Here is a 22,993-nt window from a genome sequence, read left to right on the forward strand (position 1 = left end):
GTATCAAAGGATCCACTAGATTATGTCTATCAATACTTCATAGGTCCACATACCTTGCTTCTTGATCTTCTAGTTGGTTTGATGTTTCTTTGTCAATAATCATGTGGCCGTTGCACTCATGAGTTGTAGCATACTTAGGTTTTTGGTTCTTGTTGCTTTAAGATCGTAAAATGGAGCCATAGGAGGACTTGACAAATAGATTTGAAGATGAGATGTCAAAGCAATAAAGGTTTGAGATTAGGACATGGAAGACTATGATTCATGGGAGCAACAAAGGTTAAAAATTAGAACAGAACAATATGGTGAGAAGAAGAAGGATTTAGGGGTTTGAAAGTGGTTTTGGTACATGGAAAGGTTTGGAGGAAGGCTTGGAAACGTTTTAAGCCATTTTTGGCACTTTAAAAAATGTTAACATTTTGGGGCGAGTGGTACACATGTGAGAATTTAAGGGAATGTGGAATGCCTTAGAGAGAAAAAAGGGGCAACATTTTGCAAGTAGGGCCCCCCTCAAAGTGGGAGAGGGACATCCACTTTTTGAGGCATCGTTAAGACCACCAAAGCCTAGGGGGATAGACTTTTTAGTGGGTGATGGAACCTCTGTAAGCTTTATTAGTTCTTGATCCACTCCTTATGATGCCCTTTTTGAGTCCAAATCTCCTCTAATGATGAGCAGCTCTGGGTGGTTTATGTGGGAGGCAAAATATACATCCATTGATTGTATGCATGAGTTTTATTTACAGATTTCAAGCATGAGATTCTTAGGTTTTTGCTTATCCATCATGTTTGCGAATAATTGTGTGTGTGTGTGTGTGCATAAGTGCGTGCGTGTGTGTGTGTGTGTGTGTGTGTGTGTGTGTGTGTGTGTGTGTGTGTGTGTGTTATTGCTTTTGTCTTCTTGTTTGGGTTGGGTTCTACGTCATTGGGTTTCGTTATAAGCTACACTCTTTGTTCGACCTCAGTATCTGTTGATTGTGATGCCTATTGTGTTTCTTGTTTTTATTGCTTTGTGAGATGTGAGGTGTGTGTATGCATTATTGTGTCTATCCCTCATGTACCATTATGTTATTCTAGTATCGTGTTTAATTTGGTGCTTTTGTCAACTTGATCATATCTTTTACTCAAAAGCTTAAAAATTGTACCAAAGCTAAAGTTGTAAAAACTGAATTGAAGCTAGAAAAACTCTTCTCATGGTGAGAAACTATTAGGAGTTAAAAAACTGCTTTTGAAATTCGAGAAACGTGCTTTCATAGTTAGAAACCATTGGGATACTAATTGAAAATTCCAAAAGACTTTTGAGGGCTTTACAAAGGTTAAAGCAAATGTTATGGAGCAAGAAATTTTATTTGAAGCCATAAAGTATTGTTAAACGCTAATTTAACTTACAAATTAGGTTGTAGATGAAAATGGTATGACACTCACACAACTATTTTAAGATTGGAAAAGTTTTTCGAGTTTTAAAAAACATTTTCAAGTATTTATAAAGCTATTGGGAAGCTAAGAAGGATTCAAGAGCCTATTTTGCATGGAAACCAAAGTATAGCTTGTACAAGAATTGAAATGGAGTTCCACTTTGTATCCTATAAGATTTGATCGTATGGAACATTTGCGATGATTACTTTGCTATAGTGTACGAGAGAGAGAGAGAGAGACTAATATTAATTAAGAACGTGGGTTAAATCGCGGGTGAAAAACCATGGTTTAAACTTTGACTAGGGCGTTGCGAACATTCTTGGATTGTGTCGTTTGCGAGAAGCGGCGGAGAATGCAAAGACGTGATATTATGATGTTAGTATAGAAATTGAGAAAAGGAACGACAAAGCCGCCTGAGCGATCTTTGCATGTGCCGCCCTCACAAGGGTGCGACACGTCAACGGCTCCATGCATGCATACTTACAAATCTTCAATAATAGTACGTCCCAGTTTCCCAGCCAACGAAGAACGAACGCGCTTTGCCTTTGCCTTGCTTTGACGCTACCATCATTCGTCCACTTTTCCATTCATCGTCATTCACAGCTCCTCGTAGCCGACACCATCTTGTGCCCACCACAGGCAGAAGCCAGTCGCAAGTTCGCAACATTTGCTGCCACTCTAATTGCAATACCTATTGCGCTACTCTGCGAGGTTGTCCATGTTGCTCCTCAGCAGAACGTCACTCGCGCCGGCGTACCTCCTTCAGTCATCGCTGGGGTACAGCCCACAATATGCGCTGCCTCCGCCCTCCTCCTCATCACTCTTGCTTCTCCTTCGTTAGATTTAGACGCGATCACCGGGTAATGGCTCCTATCGTTCTCGATCATGATAATCTGCCACCTGGGAGTGCTTTATCCGAGTGGAAAAGAGTACGGAAAGCTGCAGAGATTGCAAAGCTGGGAGATACGGCAACCGTTGCAAGAACTTCCTCGAGGTCGCAGACCATCGTGATCGCGATTAATGCCACTAAGCAAATCACTAGGCACGCGCTAGAGTGGACGCTCAACAAGGTCGCGCAACCTGGAAATCGCATCACTCTATTGGCGGTCATACCAGGATACTCCGGTAAATTTATTACTCAAAAATCGTTGTATAAGTACTGTTACATTAATCCTATTTTATCCTGTTGTCCTCAGAGACTCCTCACGCCTTTTAGAATTCTTTGAAAGAATGCCACGGCCTGCTCAATGAAGTTTTCCCATGATTAATTACTTCATACAATCTAGCTAACCGCATGGTTTTGCAATGACCGCTATCAACACATTCAATCTCGTTCCAATACCTACCGAGGAAGCCTGCATATATTGCCTCAACAGTGAATTGTCCATCTGTTGTGGCAGCCATTTGGAGATTTTGGGCGAGATTGGGTCTAGAATGTTTCGAAGGAACACGCGAGAACGAGTCTGATATAACTGACTCCTGCGTTCAGATGCTGCGGGAATTGAACGGTCGGTGCGTTGAGAAAAAGGTTCGTTGTTGATCGGTATTCTAATCCTTCCCATCAAATTCTAAAGCTTTACTTAAATCGCTAATTGAGCGTTGATTGGCAGGTTCAAGTTAACGTGCAAATACTGATCTTGAGCGGCAAAACAACTATAGCAACAGAGGCATCAAAGCTCTGTGCATCGTGGCTCGTCCTCGACAGGTAATACCTCAACCCGTCTGGCAAATTTCGATATATTATTTCCGAGTTCCCGCGTATGTTACAGTTCACTTATATTGTTGGTGCCCAAAGCTCGTTACTAACTTATCTTCAATGCTCTGTAGAGCTTAAAAGCCACTCTTGTTTGCATGTACAGAAAGATGAAGAAAGAGGAGAAGCGTTGCATGGCCCTGTTGGAGTGCAACTTGGTCATTGTGCACAGCAGCCATAATGCTAAGATTCTTCGATTGAATTTGAAGCGGGAACTCGCTCTTGAGGCTGGAGGTTCTACAGAGGGTAGTTCTTCGTCCGGACTCTTGCCAGGATTAAGCTTTACCAATCTTCCTGCTGGTTTCGAGGGATTGGTGTCCCAAATAAATTTAAGCTTCACATCAAATAAACCTGATCAACAAAAGTCACCAGTAAAAGAAAACGAAGACAGCAATTCGGATACCGGAACGCCTTATACTCCGTTTACAGGATCGGATTTTGGCACATCCTCCCCATCCTCAACAACTGTCTCCGATCGCAGTAACATACGATCATTCCCAGCAAAGAGATCCGAGTATGGGAGTGATATTGAAGCACCACTTTCAAGTTCAAAAATGTGCAGTAGTGCACCTGCTGGCTTGAATTCCGGAAGAAACCCTCCAGAGATTAAAGTACGAAGTCCTGCTTTGTCGCAAACCCCGCTCCGTACTAACTTAAGCAGTAGAGGTAACTGTTATTACTCCTCGATTTGTTTTCTAGGCATCACAAGTGTTCCAATGCAGCGATGACCTCGGTCTAGCTGGCCACAATCTGATTCTCAGTGAAGCTGATGGCAAACTTCAACTATCGTCGCAGGTCAGAAATTGAGCCAACAATCCTTGAAGGAGAGAAGCCGGACCCCTGCTATCTCGAGAGCCACTTCTGTTAGAACTTCATCAAGTCTTGCAGACAGTGTCCACCCTCCGACCACCCTAATAACTTACCCCGAAAACAGCGGACCCGGGAACATGCTTTCCAATCTCATGCTTCAATCCTTCAAGAGAACCGACGACAATATGTGGTCGTCGGATGCAGAAAAGGGGAGTCCTGCCTCCAGAGGATTCACGGAGGGATCGCAGTCGGAGAGATTCACACAGCGTGAATTGGCGTCCAAGAGCAGAAAGGAGTCCAGCAGGAGGTCAGGAGGAACCGTGGCCGATTCGGAGAGATCGACAAGCAGTGCATCTATAGCGTCATTGGCAAGAACAGCTCCAGGAAGTCCACCGCCATTGTGCTCAGAATGCAAGCACAGGGCGCCGGTGTTTGGGAGATCAGCAGTTACGTTTACCTATGCAGAATTGAGCAACGCAACGATTGGATTCTCGCAAGAGACGTTCTTGGCAGAAGGAGGATTCGGCGCAGTGCACAAGGGGGTGTTACCTGATGGCCAGGTGATAGCCGTGAAGCAGCTAAGGGCTGCGAGCTCGCAGGGCGACAAGGAATTCTGCTCTGAGGTTGAAGTCCTCAACTGTGCTCAGCATCGCAACGTTGTGATGCTCATCGGCTACTGCATGGAAGGTGGTCGCCGACTCCTCGTCTATGAGTTCGTCTGCAATGGCTCTCTTTCCTCCCACCTCTTCAGTATGTTCATCTCTCCTCTATTTAGATTCCGCAATCTGCCATTAATTTGCAAGTCTCTTCTATTCAAGCTACAACGAGTTTCCTCCGGTCTAAGTTATTGATGGCGATACCCAGGAGATCAAGGTACTCTTGAATGGGCATCAAGGCAGAAAGTTGCCGTCGGGGCCGCAAGGGGCCTCAGATTCCTGCACGAAGATTGCCGCGTGGGGTGCATCGTTCACCGTGACCTTCGCCCTAGCAACATTCTTGTGACTCATGACTTTGAGCCATTGGTATGTTGCCATCATCCATGCCCTGCTTGCCCTTTCAATTCTTGTTTGTGGGTTATAGTTCTTCAGAATTCGCTTGTGACCTGGATGTTGTTTCACTCTGTACTTCTCTACACTTCACGTCTGCTGAGTCTCGAGTCTCGACTCTCAAGTCTCGCTAATCTTGTCAGCCGTCAGATGAATCATCATAGCCACATGCAGTAGTAGCTTGTAGCTGTTACCTCTTTTAAATATATGATAACAGATTTCCACATTCTTTGCAGGTTGCCGATTTTGGGCTCGCAAGGTGCCAACGCCACGGACAGCTAGAAGAGGAGACGCGAGTGATTGGCACGTTTGGGTACTGAAATCCTGACGTATTTCATCGTTTCATCACATCTCTATCTGATTCCAGAGATTGATCGCTCACTTCATTCACAAATCTGTCACTGCCAATCAGATATTTGGCTCCAGAGTATGTCCAAACAGGACAGCTCACAGAAAAAGCCGATGTCTACTCGTTCGGAGTCATCCTCTTGGAGCTACTAACTGGACGCAAAGCAATAGACTTCAATAGTCCCAGGGGAAAACAATGCCTCACAGAATGGGTAAAGCTCATGCTCAGGCCTTTGAATTCCTGAACGGAATTAGCACTCAATTCTTTTTTGGAAAAGGGTCGTGGAAAGTAATAACCTGAGAGCTTCGTTTCAAGAAATTCGCGTGAGTATTCTAACGGGATTGATGTCCAGGCACGCCCTCTTGTGGAGGATCATGCTCTCGCTGAACTGATAGATCCCCGATTGGAGGACATATATTCGGAATATGAGGCCTATTGTATGTTGCATGCAGCATCACTCTGCCTTCGACGGGATCCGCGTTCTAGGCCACGAATGTCTCAGGTGGTTGCCCAAACTCTTCCTACTTAATTCTCTTCCAAATTGACTCGATCCCTTGCAACTCGACTGTATTTGTTTGGCATGATTAGTTTGCCAACAATTGAGAAGAATGTCGGCGAATGCCACTGGATGACAGGTCCTGAAGATCTTAGAAGGTGATTTGCTTGGAGGCTCCCCGACGCCGTTCACTAGCCACAGCATTCCAAGGTCCGGATCAGTAAATGAAGTAACCTCATACCACCCGAACAGAAGTCAAAGAAGCAGACGAGGTTCTCTCTCAGGGCACAGTGGCCCAATACTTATGCCGAGATTTCCCCCCAGCACGGCCAAGTCGTCGCTTCTGAGCTCAGGGCTGGCAAGCTCGAGCTCATATTCAAGCACGGCGAGTGAGTGTCCCACAGATACGTCGAGCACGACAACAGTGTCGAGCACACCAAAGAGCTATGCAGGTCTGAGTTGCAGATCAAGGCCCCACAGGCGGCCTGCTTCGCCAGGAAAAACCTACACTAGCGATAGGTTGACGGAATCGTTTGGCTCGTCGATGGCTGAATCAATGGCATTTGAGCAAGAAGAGCGGCATGATGTCTTGGCCACGACACCCCAGTGCGAGAGCAGGTTTCCTCGGAGCCTTGGTAGCAGTGGTGAAATTTCGCCCGCTATGTCTCCGAGTGCTGATGAGCTTTCCTCGAGTAGCAGTGCTCGGTGGAATACCCGTGAGCGCAAGCTACCCGTGAGGGCATTGCAAGCCACATACAGGGCTAGGGAAAACAGGAAGTTGTCTACGCAAGTTTTGCTCAAGACCCATGTGTCCAGGGACTAAGCAACTTGCAGACGTGATCGCATATGATATTATGGCTGCAGGATGAAGCCGGCTGCCACCATTGCGATACTCGAACTGTCTCTCAGTACACACTAGCAATATGAAGTGCAACATCTACTCCACCTCATACTGTGATTGTGTGACCATACAGATGGAGCTGCTAAAATCGACAAGCCTTGACACCCCCTTTTCTCTAGCTCTCTCATGGTTTTTGTATATTATCATACATGATGCCCTCACAGGAGCAGGCCTTACACATCTCGATACAAATTTTACCTTCCCCAGCATTCAAACGCCTTTCTTTCGCTGAAACGATAACATATTCAGCCAATCCGGATTCATTTTCCAAATAGTTTGAGAGCCTTCAGAATGTAATTAATATTCACGAGCGTCACTTACACCAGCTGGAGATGTAACAGTAGCGATACTGAAGTTCTTCATGATCGATATGATTCCATCTCGGCAGCAGCCAACCTGTAATATGCGTAATGTGCAGAGTTACAGAAATTGCAATCAACCTTGGGAATGTAGCTAAAGCGAGGCAATAATCCATAACATTAGTGTTCTTTGAGCTAAAATATTGTAGTCATGAGAATTTTAGAATAACGGCGGCTTAATAGCAAGGCATTCTACACAGGCGGCCGCTAGAGGATGAACGAGCTACAGTCTACTACAAACTTTTCTTTTTTTTGGTGAATAGAGTCTACTACAAATACTTCCACCATGTACGGCTAGATATGTACTCAATTTAGTGCTGTACACTACGACTAGCTTGTAAATGGGTGGAGTGTTCTACACCTATAGAAGTTGCACATTATGTGAAACAAATTTGCACGAGTTTGCAAGGTTTTGTGCATAATCGTTTGTACTTCGACATGGATTTTGTAGAGATCGGGCATGTGCAAATACGCTTATATCATCCTCGGTGTTAGCATGCAAGGCATAGCTTGAGGCAATGTGTTTTCTACACAAGTGAAAGTAACATTTCAAATATTAATAGGCAGCTACAAGATTTTGGCTAGCAATTACAAAATTCAGAAAGTCGTGTGTCACTGAACTAGTGCCGTTGGTTTTGGTGCCACTTTCTTGTTGCTATTGTTTGCTTGACCATGTTTAAGCATGAGTTTTAGCTAGCATTCTCACTGAGAAGCAATTGCATGGAAGGTCCTATGCAAGCCCAGGCCTTGAACTTTCTTGGAGCTTTGGATCTACAGCTCATGGACTCTCTCTGAGATTATTTCTCACAAGAATAGGGTACTTTGTAGGTGTTAGATATGCTTCGAGGTGCTTTTATCCTACGTGTTTATCCTCGATGGGTATGATAGTTAAACTTACCCATTTCAAGGCTTGGGCAAAGTATCATACCCATAGGACATCATTTGCATGCTTAGGCATGAATATTTTCTTGTTTCTTACTATGGGTCATGCATGAGTGTCAAAAAATATGCATTGCAATGCTCTATCGTAAGTGCATGTCTTGGATCGGTATGATACTTTTCAAGCACCTTAAATTTACCCCGTGCAAAGTATCATACCCATTGAATATCATTTGCATACACAACAACACAAAGCAACTATAGACGCGCTTGGTAGACACGCAAAATAGCGGGCGCTCTATAGGCGTTGCTCTAGTAGAGAAATTATGGGCGCGTCTATTAGCGCGGCTAAATGCTCGTCTATTTGCGCGTCAATCACCGTGTTTATTTGCGCGTTAGACCTGAGAAAATACGGGCCCGTCTAACATCCCGTTTATTAGTGCGTGTATTTGCGCGTTTATTTGCGCGTTTACACTGAGAATCAGACGCGCATTTAGACGCGTTGTTAGACGCGCTCCAGAGAATACAGAAAGTGAGATTTTGGTGTACATCATTACTTTCCAAACATTGCCCATGATTACCAAAGCACATAATTTTTTGCAAGCCCACATATACAAGAATTAAGGGAAATGAGGAGAATGAGACAATATGTAAAATAGTTTTGCCAATATCAATTGTGGGGCTACGATTCAATCTCATCCTCAATGAGATCAACCCTTGCCAAACTATCTACTTCAAAATCCAAACAAGTGTTTAGATCTACAAATACATTCAACCCACTACTACTTGTGCCACTCATGTGCTCATTGAAATCAAGATCTCCAATGGTAGGCTCGTCCTCACGGGTAATGCCGGCCTCAATATCTATATCTCCTATCTCATGATCATCCTCCTCTCTTGTATCACGGTCATCATCACGTCCATGGCCATGATCATCCTCCATACGCTCCATATTAGTAAATGTACTATACATCACTTTGGAACGTGGCATAATAGGTATGACATGCCACCACCTATTATTATCCACCATTGGTTGATAGACAACCTAATTCAAACACAAATACAATCATGTTACTTTTCTTGCATCAAATATTTAAAAGCGAGTATTTTTATGTGTGTGCACAGTACCTGTTCACATTGTTGCGGTAGTATTAGTGTGTCCTTCCTACTTTGCCAAAACTTTGTGGAGTCAATAGTTACAAAGCCACTTGCATGGCGTTTGATTGTTGCATTAGGGCCTCTTTCCACCACGTCCTTAAACCACTTTACATCCAAAATATACACAAAGAAGCGTCGAAAGTCAAGCATAATGATATCTTGGATTATGCCACAATAATCATCCATGACTCCATTGGCTCCCTCAAAGCTAGCAATGACGCCGCAATCTTGTGTGTTTCTCTTATCATCAATCCGTTGTGTTCGAAAATGCTTGCCCTCACACCATATAGCATTGAACATAGTGCACTACACCAAGAAAAAATCAATTAAATAAGCAATCTAAATTATAAAAACCTCCTAACTTATGCATAACATTCTATATACCGACCTTGCTCATGCATCCCCTAGCATACTCCCATTCTTCCATTGTGATATGCATCCCCTCGTCTTTCTCTGCTTTCTCCATTTCATCAAGTAGCCAATCCACATGAATATCCTTTGGAAGTGCTGTTAGACACTGAGGGTATGGCACACGAGATCCGTGGTGTGTACGAAAGAGGGCCCTTTCTTCTTGTCTTCTTGCCTTTGCATCCTCATATCTTGTCACCCATCTTTTCATCACATCACTATTAAGCACGCAAAAGAGGTTGATACTATTACGCAACTCCATGTCTATTACTTTGTTGCGTCCTTTTCCTTGAGGCACAATAGAGGTCATCCTTAGGTCTTCATCATCTCTCCATAGTCGTAAGAGAGAGCTATCCACATCAACAAGAAACTCAGAAATATATACAAGTGACTCTTGTACCAACCAACCCTCGGCCATGCTACCTTCGGGTCTTGCATTTTGTCTCACGAAGCCCTTCAAGGTCTTCATGAAGCGTTCGAGGAAGAACAACCATCGTGCATGTATAGTACTGCATATAGCAATCTCATCCACCAAATGCACTATGAGATGTAGTTGGCTTGTGAGAATAGAACGTGGAAATGTCTCCTCCACTAAACAAACCGCCTCCATTGACATAACTCGAGCATTCTCAAGCGTGGTGGGATCTATTTCCTTTGAGCTCACATACCTCACAAGCTCGCCCATCTTGTAAATACAATCTTTCACGTCCTTTGATGCACTACGTGAAATGCTAGTAGGTAGTATGAACTGAACCCGCGAGGAGGTGGTTGATTAGTTGCTTATAGCTATTCACTCACAAATTTGAAAGGAAAAAGATATTATGCATATAAAATACTTACTTGGAGCATCTTGTGCCAATCATGAGATTTCAAGCCATATAATTGCTCTACACCTCTTTTCTTGCTCTTTGTAAAGGGTCCCTTCAAACACCTCATGCATCCAGTGGGAGTACGAATTGTAATAATAGCGCACTTCACCGTCGCCATCTCTAGCTTTGATAACATCCATGGTGCACGAGGTAAAAAAACACGCCCATTTGGTCTCTCTTGAGGCCAAGCTTCACGCATCCTCCCTGTGGTACGTAGATCCTCCCTTATGCCTATCGAATCTCGTGTCCCATTCAAATGCTCCCAAATGGTAGATGCCACATTCTTGAAGATATGCATGGGATCGAGCAGGTGATTGATCTTGAGGTGGGACCAATATGGTAAACGATAAAAGATGGAGTATCTAAACAAAATAAAGTGTTAGAGTGCAATCCTCACTTTCAACCAATATAGCCAATCTTTACTTCCAGCCAATAGTTACAAATCCTTACCAGCTCATGCCAAGTGGTGGACGAGTCGTGGAACCGTTCCAAATTCTCATCCAATCTCCCGCGGTGAGTGATTGTGGGAGGACTTCATTCCAAGGGGCAACATATCTAGGATGATCAGGTGGGAGAAATCGATGGTGATTCTCATAGATGACCTTATTCAATGCGTCTGCCCGTGAGGCAACTAGCGAAGGACCACAAACAGGACATGCATGGTAACTCGATGTAGTGAGACCTGAAACAATAGATGCAATTAAGAGTGGAAGGTGGGTTTAGGGTGCCACGTCCTTGCCTAATTATAATTAAAAAATGCAATGCTTACCTGAACACTCGCCATAGCCTGGGAAGTCATGCATCGTCCACATCAAGACTGCTTTGCAGTTGAAGTCTCGTGACGAGGGAGGCTTGCTCACATCATGCACCTTGATACCTCTCCAAAGTATCTCTAGCTCATCAATCAAAGGCTCCAAATAAACATCAGGGTTTTTGACTTTATGTTTCCCTGGAATTAGAAGGGACAGCATGACATGTCCTTTCTTAATAGCCATAGAGGGTGGAAGATTGTAATTCACCAATACCACTAGCCATACACTGTAAGACGTGCTTTTGAGACCAAATGGGTTCACACCGTCCATACCGAATCCAAGTCTCAAGCTCCTAGGTTCTTCCTTGAAGCTTGGCCATGTGTCTTCAATATGCTTCCACGCAGGAGAGTTCGCGGGAGTTCTCCACTTGCCATCGGTTGATCGATGGGAGGAATGCCATGACATGAGCTCTGCAATAGATTTGCACTTGAACATATGTTGGATGCGAGGGATTATGGGAAAATGTCGCAATACCTTATGAGGCACGTCCAAGGTTTTGAGATCTGCTCTATATCTTGCCTCTCCACAAGTAGGACACTCTCTTGCATCCTTATGTAGTCCACGAAACAAAACGCAATCGTTGACACATGCATGGATGCGCTTGTAATCTAATCCTCCAAGAGAGGTCACATGTTGCCTTGCCATATCTCTTGAGGTCGGTAATTTATTCTCCCTTGGAAGCATTTTACACAATAGCCTGCACGTGAAGACCATAAATGAGGAAAAGCATTCGAGTAATTGACCCACTAGCATAATTCACCATGTTTGCAAAATCGACTTTAAAGCTTACTTGAGTAATGCATTCAAACTTGCATTGCTCCATCCATAGATGATTTGCAAGTTTAGTAACTCAAGGGAGGCACGTAGAACAGAGAATGTGCACCCCTCAAACAGTGGAGTCGATGCTGCGGTAAAAAGATCATCCTGCTCCATGCTATTATCCCTCCCTTGATGGACATATAAATCCCGCACCATATCATCAAACACCTCCTCCTCCACGGCTTCATGAGGTAATGGTGGAGGGCTACTATCACCATCACTCCATGCATCCGTAACGGTCCCTCCTGAAGATCCCACCTCATATCGCCGACGCTTCGCCTCCTCACGACGGGCATAGGGTAACATGTGCGGGTGTGGCACTGCATCCTGTATCAAATTAAAACGGGATCATTATAACTCAAACATATGAACACCCATAGGTATCTCAATCAACCTTAACTTACAAATCCTTACCCTGTTTACGGTCACATCCCATTCTCCATACTTTGAGATATGATTGAGCGTAATCCTGCGTGCACGATACATGTTTCCTCGACATCGATCACACAGACATTTGATTTTTTGCTCCAACCACATTTCGCGATGGTGGATACGGAGGGATTCATCCTCACTGGAGCTGCTTGTTGAAGATGGAGACATCCTACAAACAAACAACCCACCAAATTTGCTCTTCTTCAAATGCTTAACTTAAAAACTCTGTGTTGCGTCTATCGCCGCGTCTATCGTCGCGTCTAATGTCGCGTCTAACTGCGCGTCTAAATGCCCATCTACTCTGTGTATTTAAACGCGCCTGTAGACGTGCTAATAGACGCGACTATAGACGCATCTACTCTGTGTATTCAGACGCGACTATAGACGCGCTAATAGACGTGACTATATCCGCGACTTTTAAACCTGCTTTTCGGCGCGCCGCTCGCTTTGCTTTTCTTTTGACTACTTAAACTTCGCGAGCGGCTTTCTTCCTTTTTTATTAGCAGTTCTATAGATTCGAAGCTTAAGAGAGAGCCTCCCATACACAGTTCCAAGCTTTCACTCAAGACAAAGGGACCGTACCTACACAGCTTGCTTCCAAGCCTAAAGAAGAGGAGGAGTACGAACAAGGAGAAGAAACAAGTTTGGAAAAGAAAGATCCTTCCATACCTTTTTCCAAGTAAGTCCTTTTGAAGTTGTTCTTGCTTGCTCTTTCCAGTTTTGTACTTTTTCACATCCACGAAACGCAGCATCTAGGTATGAGCGACACGTTCTTTTGTCGGGCGAAACGTCCTTTTCGACTTTTGAGTATTCTTGACTGTCGGAGTGCGTGTATAGAGGCGTCTGAGGGCGTGTCTAAACGCGCATCTACAGGCGCATCTACAGGCGCGTCTATATGCGCGTCTGGCTTATTACAGACACACACAGACGTGAATATAGATGCTCACACAGACGCTCTGTTAAACGGAGTTTTAAACAAATTGTTAGACACGCTTTTAGACGCGTTGTTAGATGGATGTTTGGACGGACTGTTAGACGCGGTGGTAGACGCGCTTTTTAATGCACTGTTAGATGGATTGATGAACGGACTGTTAGACGCGCTTTTACTTGAATTGTTAAACGCTCTATTAGACGCGTTTATAGACGCGAAGATTAGACAGGTCTATAGACGCGCTCTGACAGAGCCTCTTTTTTTTTTCCCCCTTTCTTCTCAGCTCCCAAAGTAATAGATTTGTTTATTTTTTTCCAGTTTAACATGTGGGGAGGAAGTGCTTCTAGCTCACTTGATCCGCGTGAATCGATATGGAAGGATTTATATAATATTTTAGGGCACCCTCCTAGTCCTGCGGAGTTATACGGGTACATGACGGGTACCCTTAACACTCCCCAGGAGTCGGCACTACAGACTGCGAGCCACCCCACACCGCCTGAGATCACCCTAGCGGAGTCCGCACAGCCGTCTTATGCCCCGTCTTATGCCCCTTCCCCCGTACCGTCTTATGCCCCTTCCCCCATGCCGTCTTATGTCCCTTCTGCCATCCCGTCTTATGCCCCTTCCCCCATGCCTTCAGGAGGTCCTTCTGCCTCAGCGAGCCGTCGACGTACTCCCCAACCGTCGAGACTCGGTTCTCCAGCTACGAGTGGTCAGCGTAGTCCCGTGCAGTCCTCAGCTACGAGTGGCCAGCGTACGAGCTCGACACGACAGGGTGGCAGGTGTAGTAGCAGGGAGAGCGGTGGCGGATGCATGGCACAGTGCTTTGGGCCATGTGGCGGTGAGGAGGATGATGATTCCGATGATTTAGACGTGCCTCTGGGTGATGGTACGATTTATTATGACATCACCCAGACAGGAGGCATCTTGATGGATGCGCGGGGGAAGGACATAATGGCCTTCATGCGCTCTATAATTGCTAACAATTACAGAGATTGCTTTATCTACTATAAAGACCACCCAAAGAGGTTGGCTGATGAGACCCTCGCTACTGTTCGCTCTAGGTATCCTAACCCCCCCAATCGCCAGTTCACAGATAAATGGGGGAAGTCAAAGATTGTTACGATACTTAGCAATAAAAGATCTTCCCTTAAGAGGCAGGCACTAGCGGAGCTTGCCAGACTTGAGGTAGGTCAACCTCCAAGGGGCCCGCCCCACACCGCTCAGAAGCGTGAGTGGAAGAAGGCAATGAAGTCAACGAGGGAGGAGCCCAGTCTGCAGCACGTGGAGGCACGGAGGATCCAGATGGAGGAGTATGGGAGCGCGCATTTTGGAGCAGGGGGTGTTGAATCATGGGAGGCCCAATTTGTAAGTATCGATCTCAAATTATATTGCTTATGTAGCTTATTAGGAGGTTGGTTGTTTCTTTGTACTAATCCCTCCACAAAGTGTATCGCGGTCATGCAGCTTGAGATCGTGGGCAGATACCCTACTCCAGCGGAGACAGCCTACCACCGCCACCATCGCAGAGGAGATACATGGAGGCACTTCTATGATGACGGGTTGATTACTGAGGAGCAGTATACCCGAGCTACTGGACAGGCCCCCCAGGTATTTGAAAGTAATTAAATAATGCCAAAATTATAAGTAAAGATTTGATTTTTCATACATTCATATATGTTGTCCCTTGTTTACAGGCCGCCCCTGCACAAGACGACGAGGAAGACGAGGAAGGAGGTGCAGAAGGGAGTGCAGAAGGCAGTGCAGAAGGGAGCGTGGAAGGTAGCGAGGATTAGTCGTAGAAGTAGTGCTACTATTCTTTTTTGTACTTAAAGCCATTGGCTTGGCTTCGTGCCTCTTGTATATAGACTCCTCTTATTTTTTGTACTTGAAGCCACATGACATGGCTTAGCTTCCTTATTTTTTGTACTTGGAGCCACATGACGTGGCTTAGCTTCGTGCTATATGTATATACAAGCACTTTTTGAGCTTTCAATTTTATTGCATTTTGGAGTTGTAATATTTTATTTGGAATTGTAATTAAAATGCGGTTGGCTGTAAGAATTGAATTACAGAATGTGGATATGGGATTCTTGTAACTATATAGCATACACAACATACACAGTATTCTGTAAAATTTTTTATAAAAAAAAAGGCGCATCTATCAGTGCGTTTAAAAACGCGTTTATATTCGCGTCTGTCTGTTCGACTTGCATCTATACGTGCGTCTATCAAAGCGTTTATATGCATGTCTATTCACGCGTGTATGAGCGCGTCTATATGCGCGTAAGTCTGATATATAGACACGCAATTAGATGCGGGTCTCCTGACACGCAAATAGACGCGCAAATAAGTTTTTTATTTAGTTCATGAAACGCGTCTGTACGCGTGTCTATGGGTGCTTTGTCTTGTTGTGATAGTTTTAGAAATGCATATTTCCTTGTTTTTCATGATAATGAACGTAAAAATATATGCATTGGGATGATTTAGCCTACGTGCATTTCTCATATTAGTATGATACTTTGCCCCTGGGGCCTTATTCTTACCCACTACTTTGACGCCCATCAAGTATCATATCCATCATATATCAGTTTCATTGTTGGGCATCCATTTTTCCTTGTTTCTCAAGATGCATCATGCATGAGTGTTAATAAATACTCATCAAGGTGATTCTATCCTATGTGTTTATCTCCGATGGCTATGATACTTTACAAGGACCTTAATCTTACCCTCTTTAAGGCCGTGAAAAGCATCATACCCATTAAATATCAAAAAATATTTCCTCAAGCTTTATGCACCAGTGTCAAAAAATCTACATCAGGTGCTTCTCTCCTATCTGTATGTATCCGTTGAGTATGATACTTTGCATACACCTTATCCTTATCCCAATATGGTGTACGGCAAGATTTGGTCATACATGATGGAGATACAAAAAGTACATGCCTCGGTTTCTTTCTTGCACTATAAATATTGTGGACACAAGTCCATAGGCGGTTCTACTTGCATCGGAATAGGTAGTGACGTTAAAGCTTGCACATGTACTTCCTCTTATGTTCTTCCATTATGCAAATTATATTTAGATAAAGTGAAGAAAGTGGGTAATTCAACCCTAATAAGAAAATTTTTAAATCGACAAGATGTGAGCGCTGAGGTTGATGAGACAGTTGAAGGAGAAGCACCAATAAATGCAAGGAGTGTATCCATACATGAAGGTGACGTAGATATGCTAGCAAGTGTGTCATAGCCTATGAGTTTTGATGCGACTAATGCCTATGAGAGGTAAAGAAGAGAAAAAAGGGAGAACAAAACTCAGGCAATTTTGTCAAACTAGATTTGCCACTTCTTTTCTAGTTGCTAGATTGTTGGAAGTGCGTCAAGCTTTAATCAAGACTGTTGATAGATGATGGGCGAATGGGCTTGAGAAAAAGACGCAGTACGCAATACCAAGCTCTAAATGTGTGCATCTTGTACAATCATCTCTATCCTAGAAGAATGTCGAAAGAATAAAAGAAGGTATAGAGCCATCTGTAATAGTATTGAGGATAGTTGACACTGATGCCTTTGTTATGGGTAAAGTGTATTGGAAGATGTCAGAAGCAATACGACACGTTAAAGAATTTGTGCGCTTTGCACCCTCGGGGGGGTCACTCATCATATGTAACCCTATCACGTGAGTTCAACAAAAGGATACTTTTTATTTCTAAAATTTACAAAAATAAATATACATAAGGGACTATTTTAAATAGTTTTGGAAAAAATTTATAGATTTATATAGAAAAGGGGTACATTTTATTAATCAAAAATTTACATATAAGGGATTTTAAATATAGGCCTTGAACGCATGTGATATAGAGGGTTTATGCATAGTGACCCCCCCGAGTTTGCACCTAGGGAGAAGCAACAAGTGGTATATTTGGCCGATAAGAGATGGAAGCAAATGCATACCCCTTTGCATGGAGGTGCATTTGTAGTACATCCACAATATCAAATGCATGCTTACTCATAAAATCCTGAAGTCATAAGTAACTTTCGAGAGGTTTGTAAAAACTTACTTCTGAGAGATTAAGGAAAACTGGCCTACTAGTAACAAGTGAGGTATACGAATCGCGAAGGCTCTTTTGGAGCTCCTTGGAATCTTGATGCTATTAGACAACTATTGCATCTAGTTAGTGTAAGGAATATGGTGGAGACATTGGAGTTGCAACATGTTGCAACTCGTGTGCTCTCTGTTGTTGCATCATCAGGTGCATGTGAGCGAAATGGGAGTGCATATGATTTTATTCATTCTAAGAAACACAATCAATTAAAGCCATCAAGTGCTACAGATTTGGTATTTTGCTTTGGAAATCTACGATTGTTGAAAGGATTCAATGTTACGGATAGGGCAACAAGCAAAGTTACTATAATGAGAATTGTTGGACAACGATTGACTACATAATTAGTTGCTAAGGGTGCATTCAGCGAAGAGGAAGATGAGCTTGAGCTACTCACAGTGAGAAGAGCGAAGTCAAAGAGATAGATGATATTCACTACAAAGCATAGGCCCTTTTTTGATGGAAATATCGACCTTTTTTACACTAAAAAGTTTTTCTTTGACGGGCGCAAAGGTCGGTATTTATGTTGCTATAAGTGTCGAAAAAGAACGGTTGCTATATAAGTGTCACTATATAGTGACACTAATAAACATCGCTATATAGCAACACAGGTAAACGTCACTATATAGCGACAATTAATAGAAGCTTTAAAAAAACATTAGTGGGGCTAAACAGGGCCACATCAAGCCCTGTTTTTTATTTAGTAATTACAAAAGAATGTTTTTTGTTACAAAATTTCCCTTGTGGAAAGGGTGATACAAAATCGCTCAAATGAACCGAGCGATTATAGAAGCATATACATGTCGAAGATATACAACATTGTTTGTTACAAAATTACCCTTTCGAAAAGTGTGATACAAAATCACTTAAACGAACCGATATACAAAAGCATATACATGGCGAAGTATATGCAACTACTACTAATACTATACTACTACTACTGCTCATCCGAATCGTCATCCTCGTCCTTGTCCTCATCGTGCTGGCCTGATCTCTGGCCCTCGTGAGCTGTGCTTGATCCCTGGCCCTCGTGAGATGTGCTTGATCCATGGCCCTCGTCGAAGCTGTGTAAGCCTAATCCCTCATCATCACCACTCACCTCCATTGATGGGATGTTCGAGCTTTGATTCTAAGAGTGAAACCATATTAATTAGAAATTAGATTGGAACTTAAAGAATAAAACAGTTTAAAAAGTGAGATTACAAGCAGGAGTAGACTTATACCGTGCGAGCAGCCACCTCAGCCCAATCGACCGTCGCTCCCAATGCCTCCTGCTTAATAAACCACAGCTTTGTTCCTACACGAAACGCGCGTCTCGTCTCTATGTCTGAAGAAAGGCAACCCATCACAGCTTGCTATGGGCCCAATTTACGAGAGTTAGATAAAGTTCATGCAATATGTAGTAAAACAAATAGAACAATACATTAAATGAGAAGAAGTAGACTTACCACGGTTGCCTCGAATGCCAACCGTCCGCCTGCACCAAAGTGCGAAGTATCTACGGAGTCCAGCCATCTCCTTGCAGCCCTCCTCTAACCCTTGAATAGTTTGGGATGGTCCTTATATTGCTTCTTGAAAAACTTCCAATTACCTTTGTCTGCCCAGTTGGGTTTAGCCTTCCCCTTTGCAATGGAAGTACGCAAGGTTGACCTACGATGCTTCAAGAGGACCCCCATGCGCTCTTTCATGTAATCCGAATTGAACTCCCAATTTGGAGGGTTAGGATATTGTCTTTTCAATTCATCGATGACTCCCTGCTTCTTTCTCTCATCTTGGTACCGCCAGTCAGCAGCTATGTCGCTCCTAAAGTGGTGGTTCATCAACTACCTCATGGTGGCCATCACTGCTGTGCCCTTTTTATTTTCTATTATCTCTCTAGCAATCATGAGTTCATAGGACAGGTCCTCGACCAGGTAAGGAGGATTCATGGTAGTGGCAAAGTGAGAGCGAGTGGTGTTACTACGAGCGCTTACGGAGCGAGGAGTAGCAGTGGGACTAGGAGAGGGCAAGGGACCTTATTAGGTCTCAAAACCAAGTGGAGACCTGTAGGGATGTGAGTGTGCTGACTCATCTATATCTCTCGAGTCAGCACAACATAAGCGACCCCTCCTACTCTTCCTTCCCTTACGATGGGCATACCCAAGTGATGACCCCTCAATCGAAGGGGCTAGATGGGGCAGCTGGACAGTACGTCCAGCCGTCAGTGTAGGAGAGGGATTTGCTGAGGTCCTCTGGGATAGCAGAGAGAAGAATCTCACTGCCTCTGCATCAATCATCTATGCGACAAACTCGTCAAGACTCTCGACAAAGCCATGGGCTGCTAGCAAAGGAGTTCCCCGAGGGGTAGTCACAATGCTAGGTCTGAGATGAGTCGGGCCAGGGGTAGTCATAGGGGTAGGCCCCTGAGGTGTTGCCTGAGTGGAATCAAAGTCCTATGGAGAATAGAGATCATTATGTCTCCTCCTACAAGGGTTCTCATACTCGTCGGACGTGCGACATGATCCCATGTCTAATTTGGGGGGATTGGACAGATGTAGACATAAGCACGAAAACAAAAAACAAAAAACAAGGGCGGGTAAGAAGCAAAAAGCATATGAGGGAAAGCATATGCATAAAAGAAGGAGAAGCATAAGAGAAGCATAAGAGAAGTAAAAGAGAAGGAGAAGCATAAGAGAAGGAGAGGGAAAAAGAAGAGAAAGAAAAGGGGAAAAGAGATTCAAAGAGGGGAAATGAACCAAATATGCATAAGAGAAAAAAGAGAGAAAGCATATGCTTATGCTTATGCATAAGCATATGAGCATATGCTCATGCATAAGCATAAGCATAGGCATATGCTTATGAAAAGAAGAGAAAAGAAGAGGGAAAAAAAAGAGAAGGAAAGGAGACGGAGAAGGAGGAGACATGCTCATGCATAAGCATAAGAGAAGGAAAAACATATGCATAAGAGAAAAAGAGCAAAAGCATATGTTTGAAAGAGGGGAAAAGAGATTGAAAGAGGGGAAAAAGAGATTGAAAGAGGGGGAAAAAGAATAAAAGGAAGAGGGGAAAAGAGATTGAAAGAGGGGAAAAAGAAGAGGGGAAAAGAGCATAAGCATAAGAGAAGAGGGGAAAAGAGATTGAAAGAGGGGAAAAAGAGATTGAAAGAGGGGAAAAGAGCATAAGCATAAGAGAAGGAAGAGGGAAAAAGAGATCGAAAGAGGGAAAAAAGAAGATGGAAAAAGAAGAGAAGGAAGAGGGGAAAAGAGATCGAAAGAGGGAAAAAAGAAGAGGGGAAAAGAGCATAAGCATAAGACAAGGAAGAGGGAAAAAGAGCATAAGCATAAGAGAAAAAGAAAGAAAGCATATGCTTATGCTTATGCATGAGCATATAAGCATAAGAGAAAAAGAGAGAAAGCATAAGCTTGTGCTTATGCATGAGCATATGAGCATATGCTCATGCATAAGGATAAGCATAGGCAAATACATATGCTTATGAAAAGAGGAGAAAAAGAGAGGAAAAAAGAGAGTGGAAAATAAGAGAAGGAAGAGGGGAAAAGAGATTGAAAGAAGGGAAAAAGAAGAGGGGAAAAGAGCATAAGCATAAGAGAAGGAAAAACATATGCATAAGAGAAAAAGAGAGAAAGATTATGCTTATGCATGAGCGTATGAGGGAAAGAGGAGGGGAAGGAGGGAGAAAAAGAGGAAAAGAGGGGAAGAAGAGGGAATAAGAGAAGAGAGGGTTCCTACGCCCATCATTACAGCTAGTACTTAAGGTGTTAGCTGTAGGCCAATGCAAATAATGAAAATAACAAAAGGGAAAAATAGGAAGCACTTTCTTACCTGAAAAAGTCCCGAACCATGTTTCGTGGATTGGCCTACAAAAAAGAGAAAACATACCATTTTTTCAGATAACTAGTTAGAGAAAAGAGGAGTTTGGAGAAGCAACTTTTCAAAGGGATTAGATGAGTTTGGAGAAGCCTATAAACAAGAGAAAGCATAAGCCTACAAACAAGGAGAAAGAGGAGGAAGAGAAATACCAAAAAGAGAAGAGGTGAGTCTTCTTTCTTTCACTAAATCTTGGTTTTTATCCTTAAACTCTGAAAATCAAGCATGAAAATTAACACATAGCCTTAGCAATACAAGGAGAATACAAAGAAACATGCTTCAATACTCACAAAACGAAATCTCACAAAAAATGAACCTACATTGCTTAAAAAGACCCACCTTCTTGAAAAACTTCATTTCACAAAAGCAGAGAGGGAGAAGGGTGGAGAGGAAGCACAAGTGTTGGGAGAGGGGCTGGGTAGGGGTGAGGAGTGGGGAATAGAGAGGAGGAAAGCGAGGTCATCGAATATAAGGTGGGAGAAGAGATTTTTGCTTTTCTTGCAATAGAGATATAAAAGATAGCTTTGCGTGGGGTTTCGGGTTTAAGCCCCCAGTGTCGCTATATAGCGATATTGGTCAGTTACTATATAGTCCCCAGTGTCAATGCTCCACTCTCATGTAACTATGTGGGAACCAGCTAACTCTACTTGTAAGCCCCCCATATGAGGATAAGGCATTTGAGTAGCTCGGTTATTCGGTAGGTCCTAGTTTGGACACCAGATGGGGGCCATGTGTGGCTTGATGGTTGGACGACTTCAGATAGAGTTAGCACACTGCTAACTAGGCTACATGCAAGTGTGGGAAGGCATCCCATGACTGACCGCACTGATGGAGCCCCAGATGATCCCGGATGGCTGTGGGCCGAACAGCGGCCATAGGTTAGTTGCTCTATTCTACGCCATTGTTCTATCATGTGGTCGATGGCCTATTTCGGGACCAACCTCTAGTCGGTCGATTTGGGTAGAATGGGTCGGTGCATTGAAGCTTCACGTGGGGAAAAAGAGAGAAGGAAAGAGAGGAGAAAAGAGAGGAAAAGAGAGGAGAAAAAAGAGGAGAAAAAGAGAGGAGATAAGAGAGAAAAAGAGAAAAAGTGGGGATAAAAGAGAGGAGAAAAGAGAGGAAAATAGAGGAAAAGAGAGGAGAAAAAAGAGAGAAAGAGAGGAGATAAGAGAAAAAAAGAGAGGAGAAAAGAGACAAAAAGAGAGAATAAAAGAGAGTCACAATTCAAACATACATAGGCTTCGAATAATGATGATTCTCAAACATACATGATGATTCTCAAACATACAGGATGATTCTCAAAACAAACAATATCCAAATAATGAGTCAAATTAATGCAGGAGCTAACTTCATTAAGACCGAGACACTTGTATCCAACCACCCATACTTTGCTTGCAGATTCAAGATTGAGAGACAAGCCCATAGTTTAGACATCCTAGCACCCTCGTACAACTGTGTTGATTGCAACTCTTGCATATTAACCTCAGACTCTGACATCACGTGTACATGTGATGTAGTTCCCCTAAAAATAGAATCCATCATGTACACCATACCCTCGTCATCATCTTGCACATCTAGGAGACTATAGTCTTGCTCAAAGTGT

General features: G+C 43.4%; 1 protein-coding gene across 1 annotated transcript; it reads left to right on the forward strand.

The window, feature by feature from the left end:
* The first annotated feature begins 2,273 nt into the window (after window positions 1-2,273).
* On the forward strand, window positions 2,274-6,687 carry LOC147882938 (uncharacterized). The gene is made up of 10 exons (XM_087400535.1): window positions 2,274-2,526; window positions 2,799-2,938; window positions 3,021-3,115; window positions 3,270-3,829; window positions 3,959-4,723; window positions 4,838-4,995; window positions 5,256-5,332; window positions 5,432-5,579; window positions 5,721-5,870; window positions 6,004-6,687. Exons 1-10 carry the CDS (start codon window positions 2,274-2,276, stop codon window positions 6,685-6,687), a joined length of 3,030 nt encoding a protein of 1,009 aa, XP_087256661.1.
* Window positions 6,688-22,993: the final 16,306 nt, after the last annotated feature.

Source organism: Dipteris shenzhenensis, chromosome 29, assembly GCF_047967505.1.
Source record: "Dipteris shenzhenensis isolate YYH24624 ecotype China chromosome 29, Dip_SZ_1.0, whole genome shotgun sequence".
NCBI classification, from domain to species: Eukaryota; Viridiplantae; Streptophyta; class Polypodiopsida; order Gleicheniales; family Dipteridaceae; genus Dipteris; species Dipteris shenzhenensis.

What these genes read in the sequence shown, in the direction of transcription:
- LOC147882938 (XM_087400535.1), top strand. Translation starts at nt 2,274, where the DNA reads ATGGCTCCTATCGTTCTCGATCATGATAATCTGCCACCTGGGAGTGCT. An exon ending in CGAGTGATTGGCACGTTTGG is followed by an intron (nt 5,333 to 5,431) that starts GTACTGAAATCC and finishes ACTGCCAATCAG; the next exon opens with ATATTTGGCTCCAGAGTATG. An exon ending in AACAATGCCTCACAGAATGG is followed by an intron (nt 5,580 to 5,720) that starts GTAAAGCTCATG and finishes ATTGATGTCCAG; the next exon opens with GCACGCCCTCTTGTGGAGGA.